A 14576-nucleotide genomic window follows, 5' to 3' on the forward strand; every position below is an offset into this window, starting at 1 on the left:
AGCATCCTAGACATCCCTCCCCACGCCCCCAGCTCCGCCCTCGGTACCCCACCCCCTCCCCATGCGGGTAGGAGGAGGAGACGCAACTTCTGGAGCAGGCGGCGACGGCTAGCAATTAGCACCTCTAGCAAGTGCCAGAGCCCGGCGGGCAGCGCAGAGGCTGCGGTGCCAGTGGCCGCGGAGCTAGCCCTGCAGGGTCTGGGGGGGGAGGGGGAGCCGCAAAGCCCCCGCTGAGGCCGCCGCTGCCGGGCCTCCCCTCCCCCCCACCCCGGGCAGGAGCCATGCGGGGGGCCGCAGGTGACGCGGAGCGGCAGCAACGCTGGGGTCGTCTTTTCGAGGAGCTGGACAGTAACAAGGATGGCCGCGTGGACGTGCACGAGTTGCGCCAGGGACTCGCCAGGCTGGGCGGGGGCGACCCAGACCGTGGCGCCCAACAGGTACTCCCGCCGGACCCTTCTAGCGCGCTGCACTGTGGCCTCTGCCGGCCCAGTAACCCGAGCCTCTGAATGGGGCGGCTGGAGCCGCTGGGGACTGACGACCTGTGGCTGGACTCCAGGTCCCCTGTCTCGGTTCCCTTCCCCCTGCCCACCCGTGTCTGGCTAACGGGATCGCAAGACAGGGCCGCCAAGGCCCCAGGCCTGCAATTTGGTTGCCAGCGCCGGGTACCCTCGAGGGTGGGGGATGCCTGCCAGGGAATAGAGCTGGGCGCTTTTCTGCCCACTGACTGTGACACACCCTCCTCTGGCCTTTGCACAACCCAAGAAGACATGGCCTGCTCCCACATCCAGAGGACACACCCTCCCCACCCTCAGGGCACCCACTGCCCTCCCAGCCAGTCCCTCTGTTTACATTCCCTGCCTGTCCTTTCCTGGGCTGGCTCATTGCCCCACGTTGCTCCAGCCAGGGACTCCAACCTGTCTGAGGCCACCCTCAGCTGGGGATCAAGGCAGAAACTTGCCTTCCCTCCCCTTCCTTGCAGGTGTCCCTCATACCTTTAGCTCCCAGATGCCCCTGAAGCAGCTCCACAGCATCCTTGAGACCTTTAGTCCAACTCCCACTTCCCAGATGGGTAATATGGAGACCCTGCGGTAGCTCGCTTGGATCCATCATGCCCCTCATTGTCCAGGGCTGTTCCTAAAGGGAACCCCTGAAACTGCCATATGAACAGGTTTTTTATAATAAGAGACAGAGCAGGCTTTGGAGACAAGAACCCAAGGTTACCACTTCCCAGCTCTGTGACCTTGAACCAGTTTCTTGACTTTGCAGAGCCTCAGTTTGCTTGCCAGGAAAACTGGACAATGCCAGGCACCTCACATGCCTATTGTGGTCTTGGGCATCTTGCTGGGAAGTGAGCCGATCAAGGGAGGGGGATGATATACCCTGTACCCCTCCTCCAAGTGCTGGGGGCTCCGGGTCCCTATGGCATAATGCTCATTGTGCCCTCTCCAGATGGGGGAGCAGCCTCATGGAGCCCCTTCTGTCCCCTTCCCCTTTGCCAGGGCATCTCCCCTGAGGGTGACACTGATCCAGAGAGCGGGTTCAACCTGGAGGAATTCACCCGTTACCTGCAGGAGCGGGAACAGCGCCTGCTGCTCATGTTCCACAGCCTTGACCGGAACCAGGACGGTAAAGCCAGTCTGCAGGCAGGGGGATGGGGCCAATGGGGTTAGAACTGGCAGCGCTGAAGGAGGGGGCAGGGCTGCCTCTCCCTGATGACTCACCAGCTATTTTGGGGAATTCTCCTCACCCTCAACTAGGTGGTTCGAGTCCCAGCCAGCCCATTCCACTTCCTTTTCCCTTCCTGAGTGGGGACCCCTGTTTTTCCCCTTAGATACCTATTTCTCAGGGACAAAGATCACACACATTGCTTCTAGGTTTCCTATGGGGTAGATACCACTAAGCATCATCTGTGGGTTCTAAGTATTGTCTTTTAATCCCTTGTGACATAGGGACCCCTCTCATTGCCACTGGATCCCTTCACTCATGGAGCAGAGGACTCCCCAGTATTGCCTAATTCTACTTCCAAGCAGTCCCTACAACCCGGGGTGCAAACCTCACCCTGGGTTTCTGGACCTCCTGGTCTTGCTAGTCCATGTCCCATTCCAGCCTGCCCTGATCCGTGGTCCTGGGGTACCCCAAGATTCCCACACATGCTCTTTCCAACCTCTGAGCCCTCTCCAGGTCACATTGATGTCTCTGAGATTCAGCAGAGTTTTCGAGCTCTGGGCATTTCCATCTCACTGGAGCAGGCAGAAAAAATCCTACACAGGTAAGTCACTGCAGGTTCAGAATCCTGGGCCCCAGAAATCCCAGAAACTCAGGCCCCTGGGACTCCTCAGTCACCTCCATATTCTGGGCCCCAGGCCCAGTTCCAGAGAGGGTAGAGCTGAGTTGGGCTTTGGAGTCAGACAGATCTTGAGCCAGTTGCTTGAATCTCTGAGCCTCAGGCTCTCCCTCTGCAAGTTAAGGGTAATCATGGGAGTACCCAGTAGGCTTGGTATGGAGGACCAACACCAGACAACCCGGGAGTGTGATTAGAACAGTCCGAGAAATGTGGGAAGCAATCAGTGTGCCCCAGACTTGCAAAACCTGGAAGCACCTCTCCCCAGAGCCAGACACTGAGATTGTCCCCACCCCAACTCCAGCATGGACCGTGACGGCACAATGACCATCGACTGGCAGGAATGGCGTGACCACTTTCTGTTGCATTCTCTGGAAAACGTGGAGGATGTGCTCTATTTCTGGAAGCATTCCACGGTGAGATGGGGGCTGTGTTTCAGCCGGGGAGCTGTGCCCTCCTCCCTGGTGGGCTTGCTGCAGGCTTCTTGGGGCTTGGAAGGGCTGAGCCAGGACTTGTGAGATGGAAGCAGCTGGGGGGTGAAGCTGTGTTCCTTTCTTCCTTCATTTGGGGTCCAGCAGCCTGGGGTGTCTCTGCTGTCTGATCAAAGCCCCTCAGACTTACTTGGGCTTCAATCAGGGGCCTCCAGGAGCAGACGGAAGGGTTGGAGGCTACAAGGAAGAAAGAACTCACCAGATGGGGTTCCAGCCTCCCACCCTCGACCCACACAGCTCCCTTTCTGCCGGATTCTCTCTGCCTGAATAATGGATTCTGCTACTGACCTGAAAAATTAGAAAGCCAATGGCTTTGGGTGGGGGGGTCCAGTGGGATCCACTGGAAGTAGGAAGTAATAAAGTCTATCGGTGGGCTCTAAAGGGAGCATGACTTCTGGGGCACAGTTCCTGTGGAGGAGATCTCAGAGATCTTATGAGGCACCGGAGGGATCTGCTGGGGTCTGCACAGGAGAAGTTCCTGGTAGGATATTGTGTATTACTAGAGGAATCTTCTGGAATCTTTCCATGGGAGATCCTTTAGTGGGATCTGATAGCTCTGGAGATCTTTATGTGGCAAATGCTTGGATGGGATCATTTGATGGGAATTGGACAAACTTCCTGTGGGTCCTTTGGTGGAATCTCATGGCTCCTTAGGCGGGATTCAGTAGATCCTTTAGCCACTGGGTGGGGGGTTTTGATGGCACCTGGTGGGATCCAAGAGTGTTCTTCTGTGCATTACAAGCAAGATCCATTGATGGGCTCCCTGGGGTGTCCTGGGATTCATGGAGGAGACTCCCCACCCAAGGACCGAATTGCTTCTCCCTACCTCCACTATAACATGCCATCATGACTTGACACCTCGCCGATGTCCTCAGGTTCTGGACATTGGCGAATGCCTGACAGTGCCAGATGAGTTCTCAAAGCAGGAGAAGCTGACGGGCATGTGGTGGAAGCAGCTGGTGGCTGGTGCAGTGGCAGGCGCTGTGTCACGGACAGGCACAGCTCCTCTGGACCGCCTCAAGGTCTTCATGCAGGTGAGGGGCCCCAGAGGGACTTGCCTGCTCCCCCAGGCCCAGGACCTAGGAGGGAATCACCAGGCTGCCATTTCTCCCTGCTCAGGTTCATGCCTCAAAGACCAACAGACTGAACATCCTTGGGGGTCTACGGAGCATGATCCAAGAGGGGGGCATCCTCTCCCTGTGGCGGGGTAATGGTATCAATGTACTCAAGATCGCCCCTGAGTCAGCCATCAAGTTCATGGCCTATGAGCAGGTGAGGGCAGGTGTAGGGAAGAGTGTGCTTGGCATGGGGAAGCCTGGGGTAAATATGAGGACCTGCGGGTTGGCCGGCGAGTGGGGGATGGTTGGGGCCCCCAGAAATGGACGTTTGCCCCTGCACAATGCCCACAGCAGTCCAGTTCTGTGGAAGCCAGGGGACAGTAGAGCCCATGAAAGGCCCCACCCCTGAGGTTCTGCCCCCCATGTCTGCCTCCCTCAGATCAAGCACGCCATCCGGGGACGGCAGGAGACGCTGCAGGTGCAGGAGCGCTTCGTGGCTGGCTCCTTAGCTGGTGCCACAGCCCAGACCATCATCTACCCCATGGAGGTGAGGTCTCTGGGAGGAGAGTCGTGGTGATTTCCCTCCTCACTCCACACCATGCATGGGGATGGTAAATGCCGCTCCCTGGTTAGGGACCCCGGCTCCTGAGAGCAACACCATCACTTGCCTGGCTTACCTAGGTGCTACAGTCTCAGCCATAACTTCTAGGACCACGGCGCTGGTTAGACTGGACAGTAGGCAGGCAATCAGCCATTTAGGGCTATGCCTCGCCGAGGACAGAATGCTTATTCACAGGGAGTATCCTTTCTAAGCATCACTGCTTTGAGATAAATCATTTCAGGTTTCAGGTTGTATATCATTAAGATTCTGAAAATGGCGGGAAATTCAAATAACATGAATGAAGTCTTGAGATGATAGATCAGGCCTGGAAGGGTGGCTTCAGAGCAATAGAGACCCAGGTCCTTCTCTGAAAGTCATGCATAGCTCTTAGCTCTTTTTACTTCTATTTTTCTTTTCTTTTTTTTAGTTGTAGATGGACACAATGCCTTTGTTTTATTTATTTATTTATTTTTATGTGGTGCTGAGGATCGAACCCAGTGCTTCACATGTGCCAGGCAAGCACTCTACCACTGAGCCAAACCCAGCCCCTTTTTCCTTCTATTTCATGGTGTAGGACCTGGTAATGTGGCCACTAAGGAAGGCAGGAAGTGTAGTTTTTATCTCTAGTGGTTATGTGCTTGCCAAAGTTATCTTTCTGTTATTCGGGAAGAAGGGAACTAGATGTTGGGGGACAGTCAGTGGTGGCTGCCACAGGTCACTCTAGTTGGTGGATCTGCTTCTGTGAGTACTGTTTCTAGGTCTTCATCCCTGGATGTGACAACTTGGGCAGGGGGTGGGGACCAGCTTTTCCAGGGATAACTGAGTTTTCCCAGGTGCTGAAAACACGGCTGACCCTGCGCCGGACTGGTCAGTACAAAGGGCTGCTGGACTGTGCACTGCAGATCCTGGAGCAAGAAGGGCCCCGCGCCTTCTACCGAGGCTACCTGCCCAACGTGCTAGGCATCATTCCCTACGCGGGCATCGATCTGGCCGTCTATGAGGTCTGTGGCAGCCCCCGCCCCTCTGCCCTCTGTGATTTGCCCACAGGACACCCTTCAGTCAACCTCCCCGATCTAGAGAAGGACAATCATGGGGTGAGGAGCACCATGGGCGTGGAATCCTGGGGAACCCCTCCATGTGCTGGACTCCCCATCTGGCCATGAACTGCTGCAAGAAAGTTTGACTTACAGTTCAGCCCTCTGTGGCCACCTGGGAGTTGGGGACCACTCTAGCTCACAAGAATCCTGAGAGCAGGCAAAGATGAGCCTCCAAGGTGTGCATCTCCCCCAAAGCATGGACCAGCCCCAGGCTCTGTCCCTAGGCTGATGAATTCTTCAGGGCCTGCGCATCTCAGCATCTACCATCACTAGAGAAACCAAGCCCCGCAACCAGCACCTTGGGCCCTTCATCAAGGGACGCGGGAGTGGGGAGTTTTTACTGTCTCTCCTTGTGGGTCTCATGTGTTGCTTGAGCCTCCTCCTGGGGTCATCAAGTCCTCCAATCAGGACAGCTGTAGATCCCCCGGAATCCTCCCAGTTTTTGTTTGTTTGTTTGCTTGCTTGCTTGTATGTTTGCTTGTTTTTGGTACTGGGGATTGAGCCCAGGGGTGCTTAACCACTGAGCCACATCCCCAGCCCTTTTTATGTTTTTATTTTGAGACAGGATCTTGCTAAGATGCTTAGGGCCTCACTAAGTTGCTGGCTTTGAACTCGTGATCCTCCTACCTCAGCCTCCCAGGTTGCTGAGATGACAGGTGTGCACCACAGTGCCTGGTGCCTGGCCTCCTCAAACCTTTCTATGCAAGACAGGCCAGTCCCCTGAGTGTGAGAGCAGTCACCAAGGGTCCTGTGCTCAGAGGTGCCCACACTTGAGCAATTCTCTGCTTAGGTCGTCTTGAAATTCTCAGTGATTTTTCTTTGTAAAAGACCCTGTGTTTTGTTTTGCACTGAATCCCACAAACTATGTCATCCTTCCTGGTCTGAGTCTGTTCCTGCCATACATACCCACGTTCCCCAGTTCCCAGCATCAGGACAGGGGAAGGAGACAGGCCTTGTTCACACACTGTGTGTTCAGACCTCCACTCGTTCCTCTGTCCCTTCACCGACCACTTAGCCTCTGTCCAGTGAGCACCTGCCGTGCGCCTGGCCTGGGTGCTCGCTGCCACAGGGTGCAGAACGAGCCCTCCATAACCCCTGCCCTCCTGGGACACTCATCCCAGTGAACCCGGAAGCCCATCACCCCACAAATAAATAAGAGTCTCAGCTCCCAAAAGTTGGAGGACAGGGTTTATCATCATAGGCAGTGGTGGGCTGGAGGTGGGGGGTGGTGGCCCTGGAGCCCAGTGACATGACATCAGCAAGAAGTGGGAGCGCAGCAGGGGCCCGGCAAGACAAAGCAGGGACCAGCTTGGTCTGCTAGAGGGCCCTGTCTTGATCAGCCCAGGGAACTGGGCAGATCAGAAGGTGAGGTCAGAAAGGTCAGCCGGACTCCATGCTGAGGGTTCGGGTTTTTCCTAAGTGCAGTGGGAAACCATGGAGGTTTGTGAGCAGAAATAGGATCTGACCCTGTTTAATACATTTTTCTCCCAAAAAAGGGAGTTCACGTGGCTAAGAAGCTTAAGAAGCCCTGTGCCCTCTTGGAGTTTCAAAGTCTATGTTAGTCCTTAAAGGCTCTGACGAGTCCTGCAGTAAAGTGATGGAACAATTATTTTAGAACCTCTTCAACACAACAGCTCTTCTCCCACTTTGCCCCCACCCCTGAGCTGGGGATGGAACCCAGGGCCTTGCACATGCTGGGGAAGTGCTCTACCACTGAGCTGTACCCCAGCTCCAGAACAGCTCTTAATAACTCAGTTAACATCTATTTGACAAATTAGGGTCTGAACCTTAAGAAGACTATTAAAATGGCAAAGGCGGGCCTGGTGAAGGAGGTCAGGAGTAGGATGATTACTTCAGCCCAGAGTTGGAGACCACCCTAGGCAACATAAAAAGCCTGTGAGACTCCCATCTCAAAACAAAACAAATAAAATAGCTACATATTATTTTTTATTTAATTAAATAATTTATTTATTTGCAAAGACAGTAAACACTTGCCTGTGTTTTCTAATCTACACCTGGACCAGACATTACTAATCTATCCCAGCATTGAGTCCCCCTCAGAACACCTCTGGTTCCAGACAGACATTTACCAATGAATTAAAGCTGACACAGGAAATGAAACTTACAAGCCACCCTAGTGACAAGGCACAAAAGGTCTTATCCTAACAAAGTCCTTGGCAGGGAAGTGAGGGAGTGGCTGACTAGCAGGCACCAGGCCCTGGTTTTAATCCCCAGGAACCCTCCTCCCACCCTCCCACCCCCACCCAAAAAAAAGATACAAAGGCTTTGGCAGCAGCTTCGAAGGGATTAGCCACCTAAAGACTAAACACACAGTTCTGGAGTCGCTGGCTCTGAATGTTGAGTCTTACCTTGATTTTGTAGCTTGGAGCAAGTAACTTCCCTGAGCCTTAGTTTCTCCTGTACAAAATGCAGATAGTAGGATTAATTGTCTTCACCAGAGCTCTTCTGAGAGCAGCTGCGGAGACAGGGATGTGAGGGCAGGGTGGTGAGAAGGAAAGGCAGGGGGATAAAGCCTGTGTGTCTATTTCCCAGGGCTGCTGCAACAAAGTATCCCCAGCTGGCTAGTTAGAGCAGTCAGAAGGGACAGTCTCCCAGCTCTGGAGGTCAGAAGCCCAAATTCGAGTGTCCAGAGCCATACTCCCCTGAGACCTGTCGGAGGGAGTCCCGGTACCGCCTCCAGCGTCTGCTCCTTACCACTGCTGGCATTCCTTTTGTTTTTGTCTGTCTTTTGACACCAGTCCCAAGGTCACGCTGTGTCACCCCAAGTGCCTCAAACTCCTGAACTCAAGCAATGCTCCCGCCTCAGCCTCCCAAGCAGCTGGGGTTCCAGGAGCCCAGCAGCATTCCTTGACTGGAGACGTTAGCCTCTGCCTCCTGTCACTGGCTTTCTCTAACTTGGGTATCTCTGTCTCTCTCCTTTTTACTGCACTGAGAGTTCACCCTACTCATCTTTGCCAATTACATCTGCAGAGACCCTATTTGCAAAGACCATGTCCTAAGATGCCAACACAGCCAGGTGCAGTGATACCTGCCTGTCATCCCAGCTACTTGGGAGGCTGAGGCAGGAGGATTCCAAGTGCTAGAGCAGCCTCAGCAACTTAGCAAGACCTTGTCTCAAAGTAAAATGACTAGGGCTGGTGTGTAGCTCAGGGGCCAGTGCTTGCATGGTCTGTGTGGCCCTGGATTCCATCCCCAGTCCTGCAGGAAGAAAAAAAAAAGATAGGCACATATCCGGGGGTGGGGGTTCACGGCTCATAATGGTGTGTTATCAAGCAAGTTGCCACTCTTGACAAGCACAGCTCAGTCCCTCTGGGGTCCTCTGGCCGAAGAGCCAGAACATGCCCCACAGAAGGGTGAGGGGCTGGAGCACTAATACGCCCAGCCAGAGCTTTGATAGCTGCTTCTGGGGGTGCAGGTTCCCCGCACTTGCCTCCAGTTCCTAGTGCTCAGAGCATCCTGATGTGGGTGCAGAGAAGGTCCTGGGGCAGCTCTGTGGGTGCTGGCAGGCAGCCCTCAGGAGGTTTGAACCAAAGCAATAAAGGAGAAGGGAGGGACACCTACCTTGGAGGGTGTGCTCGGTTCATATTCATTTCCTGTGGCTAAAACAAACTGCCACAAACCTAGTGGCTTAAAACAACACAAATTTATTATCTTACAATTAGGAAGGTCAGAAGTTCAAAATTTGAGTCCTGCTGGGCTTTATGAAATGTGGCTGCCTCCTTTTCAGAGGCTGTGAAGAATCGTTTCTTTGCCTTTTGCAACTTTCCATGATTCCCGCGGCTCATGTGGCCCCTCCCTCCACATTCAGAGGAATTGTAGAATCTTCTAATCCACCAACCAGTCTCTGCTTTTGTCTTCATTATCTCTTTTTTTAAAAACTGGGAGTAGAACCCTGGACCTTGTATATGCTGGGCAAGTGCTCCCTAACTACCGCACCCCCACCCTTTTTAAATTTTGAGACAAGGCCTAAGTTGCTGACCTCACACTCGGGATGTCTGTCCCGCCTCAGGCCCTAAGTATATGGGATTATAGGTGTGTGCCACGCCCAGCTTCACATCTCCTTTTTTGACTCTGGTTTTCTTTGTTTGTTGTTTGTTATTCTGTGCTGAGAAAGGAACCCAGAGCCTAGCTACACCCACCCCACCTTTTGACTCTTGATAAGGATCCTTGTGATGATAGTGAACCCAGACAGAAAAGCCAGGATATTTCCTATCTCAAAATCCTTGGCCTTAATTTAGCAAAGTCCTGTGTGCCACAGAAGATAACGGATGCACAGGTTCCAGGGACCAATGCATGCAGAGCACAGGGACTCTGATTCCTTGTCACAGAGGGTCTCAGTGGGGGTTAAGGGAAGGCATGCAGCTCAAGTGCCTGCAGAGCCCAGGATGCACTGTGCACTCAGCTGGCACCAACTGCCAGGGGACACCAAGCTGGCCACCAGGTCTATGGAACCAGGGTCCTGATCTCTGCTCCTCCCAACCCCCCTACTCCTTTCTCTACTCCAGACCCTGAAGAACCACTGGCTCCAGCAATATAGCCAGGAATCGGCAAACCCAGGGATCCTCGTGCTCCTGGCCTGCGGTACCATCTCCAGCACCTGTGGCCAGATAGCCAGTTATCCCCTGGCCCTGGTCCGGACCCGCATGCAGGCCCAAGGTGAGGCCTGGGTGGGAGGATGGAGCAGGGGAGTGGCCAGCTGGGGTCCACCTTCTCTTCCCCAGCTCCTCACAGGTGGAGTCCTAGGCTGGAGTCCTCCTGGATTTGAATGGCCTTGATAAGTCCTGCCCCTTCTCTGGGCCTCAGTTTACTCACTGGTGACTTTGAAAGGGGAGTCCTTTATCCACAAGACACTGAGGATTAACTAGCAGAACAGATGCAAGAGTTCTGGCAAAGCTCCCTAGCAATAGTAGCCAGAGGCTGCTACTGGCATTTGTGGAGCCTTTCTGGGCTGGTAACTTGAGCTCCTATTTGCAAGGCTGAGTTATAGCAAGGCCAGGTCGGGGAGAGGCTAAGAACCTGGGAGAAGGAAATTCAGGATCAGGCTGGTTGTTGTTTTTCTCTGAAATTTTCTTTTATGGATTCTTTTCCCCATCCCTGAATCTGTTTTAAGAATTTCCTTGGGAATTTTAGCAATTGTATTTTGTGGTACCAGGGAGATATGAGTGAATGAGACAGACATGGTCCCCACCTTCATGGAGTTCAGGCTGGAGAGGAAGAAAGATGCTAAATAAATCATTCCATAATTAACCTTTGGTTAAGGGTTGAATAAGGGAAGGAAGAGGATCCTGACTTGGACTGGGGTGCCAGGGAGGGCCCCCTTGAAGAGCTGGCTTTGGAATAGAGGTTGGGAAGATGCTAGGAGTTAGCCAGAAGAGAAGGGCGTTGACTTCCAGGACGAGGACATTTCTAGTTCCTCCCACCACACATACTGCACACCCACTCCATTTCAATTTATCCCCAAATTTGGGCCCTCAAGATTGACAGCCAGTTTCAGGTACCATAGAAGTCCCGACTCTGGCCAGGGCGTTGCTCAGTGGGAGAGTGCTTGCCTAGCATGCACAAGGCCCTGGTTCCCTCCCAGCACTGTGGGGGGCACTAAAAAGTCCTGATTCAGTGGTAGGTCCAACTTCTAGTCTAGCCTCTCCTTCCTGTGGCAGTGGCCACCTGGCCCAGCCCTGAGGGGCAAAAGGGAGAAGGGAAGGAGGAGCTTCAGCCTCACCTGGTCCCCCACCCCCTCCCAGCCTCCATCGAGGGCTCCCCGCAGCTCTCCATGATGAGTCTGCTCCGGCACATCCTGTCCCAGGAGGGAGTGTGGGGCCTCTACCGGGGCATTGCCCCCAACTTCATGAAGGTCATTCCAGCCGTGAGCATCTCCTATGTGGTCTACGAGAACATGAAGCAGGCCCTGGGGGTCACGTCCAGGTGAGGGACCCAGAGCCCATCCCTCCCCCGAGATCCGTCACCCCAGTCGTGATGTCCCCCAGATTGATGTCCTTGGCCCAGGAGACCAGTGGCCCAATCAATGGATCCTAGTTCCCCTGCCTAAACCACTGATCCCTACACACTAGCCACAGGATCCCAGAACCCGAATCCTGGATCCTCAACCCCCAGACCCCAATCACTGAATCACAGGGTCCCCACACTTTGACCATGGATCCCAATACTCCAACTCTAGATCTCAGATCCCTGTACCCCAACTGCTGGATCCCACACTTCAGCAACCTAAATCTAATATCTGAACCACAAGATCCAGAATGATCAACACCTCAGCCCTTCATCCCCTCCTCCCCAGACCCCTTAGATCCTGCATTCCTACGCTCCAAAAGTGGATCCTATGTTTCCCTGCCCCACCCACTGGTCCTGGACCTCCACTTCTAAAATCACTAGATCCCCCACAACTTGGTGAATGGATCCCAATCCCCAGCCACAGGAATGTACATCCCTATACCTCATCACCCTGACCCCAGCTCCCTCAGGTACCAGATCCAGTGTCCTTGTGTAGCACTGGGTCCCAGATCCCCAACCCCACTGGCGAATCACAGATCGCCATGCCTCAAGCCCCGTCTCCAAGCTCAGCCGCTGGATTCTGGATGTCAAGAAACCTCAGCCACCGGATCCTGACAGTGCAATGCCTAGATCCTGGGGCCCCCCACCACTGGACCCAGAACCCCTCACCCCAGCCACTGGATTCTGATTCCTTTACCTTGACACTGGGTCCCAGATCCTTCTGCTTCGACGGCTGGACCCCTACATTTCAAGCACTGTGCCCTCTGCCCCCTACCACTGGATCTTGGATTCCCAAGTCCCAACCCACTGGATTCTGGCTCCTAAAACCACAAATGTGGGGCACAACAGCACAGCAAGTGGGTCCTGGCAGGTGCAGCTGCTGGAGTCCAGATTCCAGACAGTCCCCACGCCCAGTCCTGCCAGGCACTGGATCCCACACCCTGGACCCTTACCTCCCAAATGCTCAGACCCCCAGTCTAGATCCCAAAAGGCCAATCACAGCACCGTGATCCCACACGTCCCCATCCCAGATACACACTGCAGCTTACCATGGCTCAGGGTCACACAGACCAGGGAGACCTGGGGAGGCCCAGCTGCCAGCTCCAGAGAACCCAGGGGCTCTGTCCCATGTCTTCATGTAGCTCATGGCTAGGCAGCAAGAGAGGAGAGGTGTCTCCTGTGACTGCATGGATGCTTGACCCCCCCACCCAGCATGGACACCCCTCTTGGCCCTGTGGGGCTATTGCTCCCTCAGACCACCCCACCCCCACCCTGCAGCATCTCCCCCCCTCACCTGATCAGCTCATAACCCCAGAGCCTAAGTCCCTCTGGAAGGCCCGGCCTCTTGTTCTTGGGGGCTGGCAAACAGGCAGTCTGAGACCAGAGACTTTCAGGGGATCCCCCATCCTAGCACTGCCAGCCCTTCCAGGGCTTCAAAGATTTTCGAGCCAGGAACAAATCCTCATCGACCACCCTTCCCTACACTTGAGCTTCCAATTATACAAAACCAAACAAAAAACCCAAACCCCCAAACTCACTCCAGGTCTATTTTTCTATCAGAGAGAGGAGCAAATCCCCCACCCCCAAACCTAAGCCCCCAACTCCCCCTTCCCCAGACCTCCTGCACTTTAATGTTGGATTCTGAGCTTAGGATGATGGGGTCCCTCTCTCCACTGCTACCCAGTGCTTGGGGAACCCCATTAAGGGACTGTGAAAGAGGACTGGGATGTTGGGGCCTAGAGGACCATCCCTCCCGGCTTCCACCTCCCTCCACCGACACTTGCCCCCTCCCTGCCTGTGTGTTATTTCAAAGGAAAAGAACAAAAGGAATAAATTTTCTAAGCTCTTTCATTGTATTTTCTTTTCTGAAAAGAGGTGGGTGGATTTGGGATCCCATCTACCCAGAGGGAAGGGACGTGGGACTGTTTCTCACCTCGGGCACACACACAGCTCCAAGGGACAGGCAGTGACTCCCTCGAGCCTGGGTTTCTACCTCTGTCTGTGAAGCAGTAGCAGGAGGGAGTCTACCTCATGGCCTCTTCTATTTTTCTGTTGTTTTCTTTTTTGATTCTACATGTGCATTCGTTTTCTGTCATATTACCACAAACCAAGTGGTTTAAAAAATAAAATTTGTTAAGACAAGTTTATTGTGATAAAATATACATGACATAAAGCTTACCATCTTGCCAGGTGCAGGGGCACATGCCTGTAATCCCAATGGCTTAGGAAGGTGAGGCAGGAGAATCCCAAGTTTAAAGCCAGCCTCAGAAACTTAGTGAGGCCCTAGGCAACTTAGCAAGACCCTGTCTCAAAATATAAAAAGGGCTAGGGATGTGATTCAGTGGTTAAATGCCCCTGGATTCAATCCCTAGTACCAAAATAATAATAATAACTTTAAAAAGAAAACTTTCTCTATTTACCAAGTTTAAGTTCACAATCCAGTGGCATTAAGTGCTCTCACGATGCTCTGCAGCTGTCCCCACCATCCATTTCCAGAACTTCCCATCTCCCCAAACTGAAGCTCTCGCTCCTTCAACACTCACTTCTAGCCTCTCCCCAACTCCCTGTCTCCATGGATCTCAACTCCAGGGTCCTCCTGTGGGTGGATCCTGCAGTGTGTGTGATGTGGCCTTCTGTGTCCGGCTCATTTCCCTGAGCACAGTGTCTTCAAGGTCAATCACAAAGTAACGTATTTCAGAACCCCTTCCTTTTTCTGGCTGAATACTACTCAGCTGTGTGAGTGGACCACACAGTATGTATCCCTTCATCCATCAATGGATCCCCTACCATTTGGCTACTGTGAATAAAACAGAAATTCATCTGTGACAATTCAGGAGGCTGGGAATCTGAAAACAAGACCTTGGCTGGGGACATTCTCCTCACAGTTTTCTGGCAGACTGCAGTCCTTGGTGCTCCTTGGCTTAGGGAGGTATCACTCCCAGACCTGCCTGCCCCCTACTG

At 53.6% G+C, this 14576-nt stretch overlaps 1 protein-coding gene across 1 annotated transcript; it reads left to right on the forward strand.

The window, feature by feature from the left end:
• The first annotated feature begins 87 nt into the window (after positions 1–87).
• Positions 88–13463, forward strand: Slc25a23 (solute carrier family 25 member 23). The gene is made up of 11 exons (XM_076850714.2): positions 88–437; positions 1500–1626; positions 2182–2269; positions 2646–2757; positions 3708–3866; positions 3952–4104; positions 4330–4437; positions 5325–5492; positions 10115–10265; positions 11351–11531; positions 12077–13463. The coding sequence occupies exons 1-11, from the start codon at positions 282–284 to the stop codon at positions 12228–12230; spliced, it is 1557 nt and encodes a 518-aa protein (XP_076706829.2). The 5' UTR covers positions 88–281; the 3' UTR covers positions 12231–13463.
• Positions 13464–14576: the final 1113 nt, after the last annotated feature.

This window comes from Callospermophilus lateralis, chromosome 1 (assembly GCF_048772815.1).
Source record: "Callospermophilus lateralis isolate mCalLat2 chromosome 1, mCalLat2.hap1, whole genome shotgun sequence".
NCBI lineage: Eukaryota > Metazoa > Chordata > Mammalia > Rodentia > Sciuridae > Callospermophilus > Callospermophilus lateralis.

Coding starts and splice junctions, on each gene's coding strand:
- Slc25a23 (XM_076850714.2), top strand. CDS start 282: ATGCGGGGGGCCGCAGGTGACGCGGAGCGGCAGCAACGCTGGGGTCGT. Junction 1,627..2,181: donor CCTTGACCGGAACCAGGACG/GTAAAGCCAGTC, acceptor AGCCCTCTCCAG/GTCACATTGATGTCTCTGAG. Junction 2,758..3,707: donor ATTTCTGGAAGCATTCCACG/GTGAGATGGGGG, acceptor CGATGTCCTCAG/GTTCTGGACATTGGCGAATG.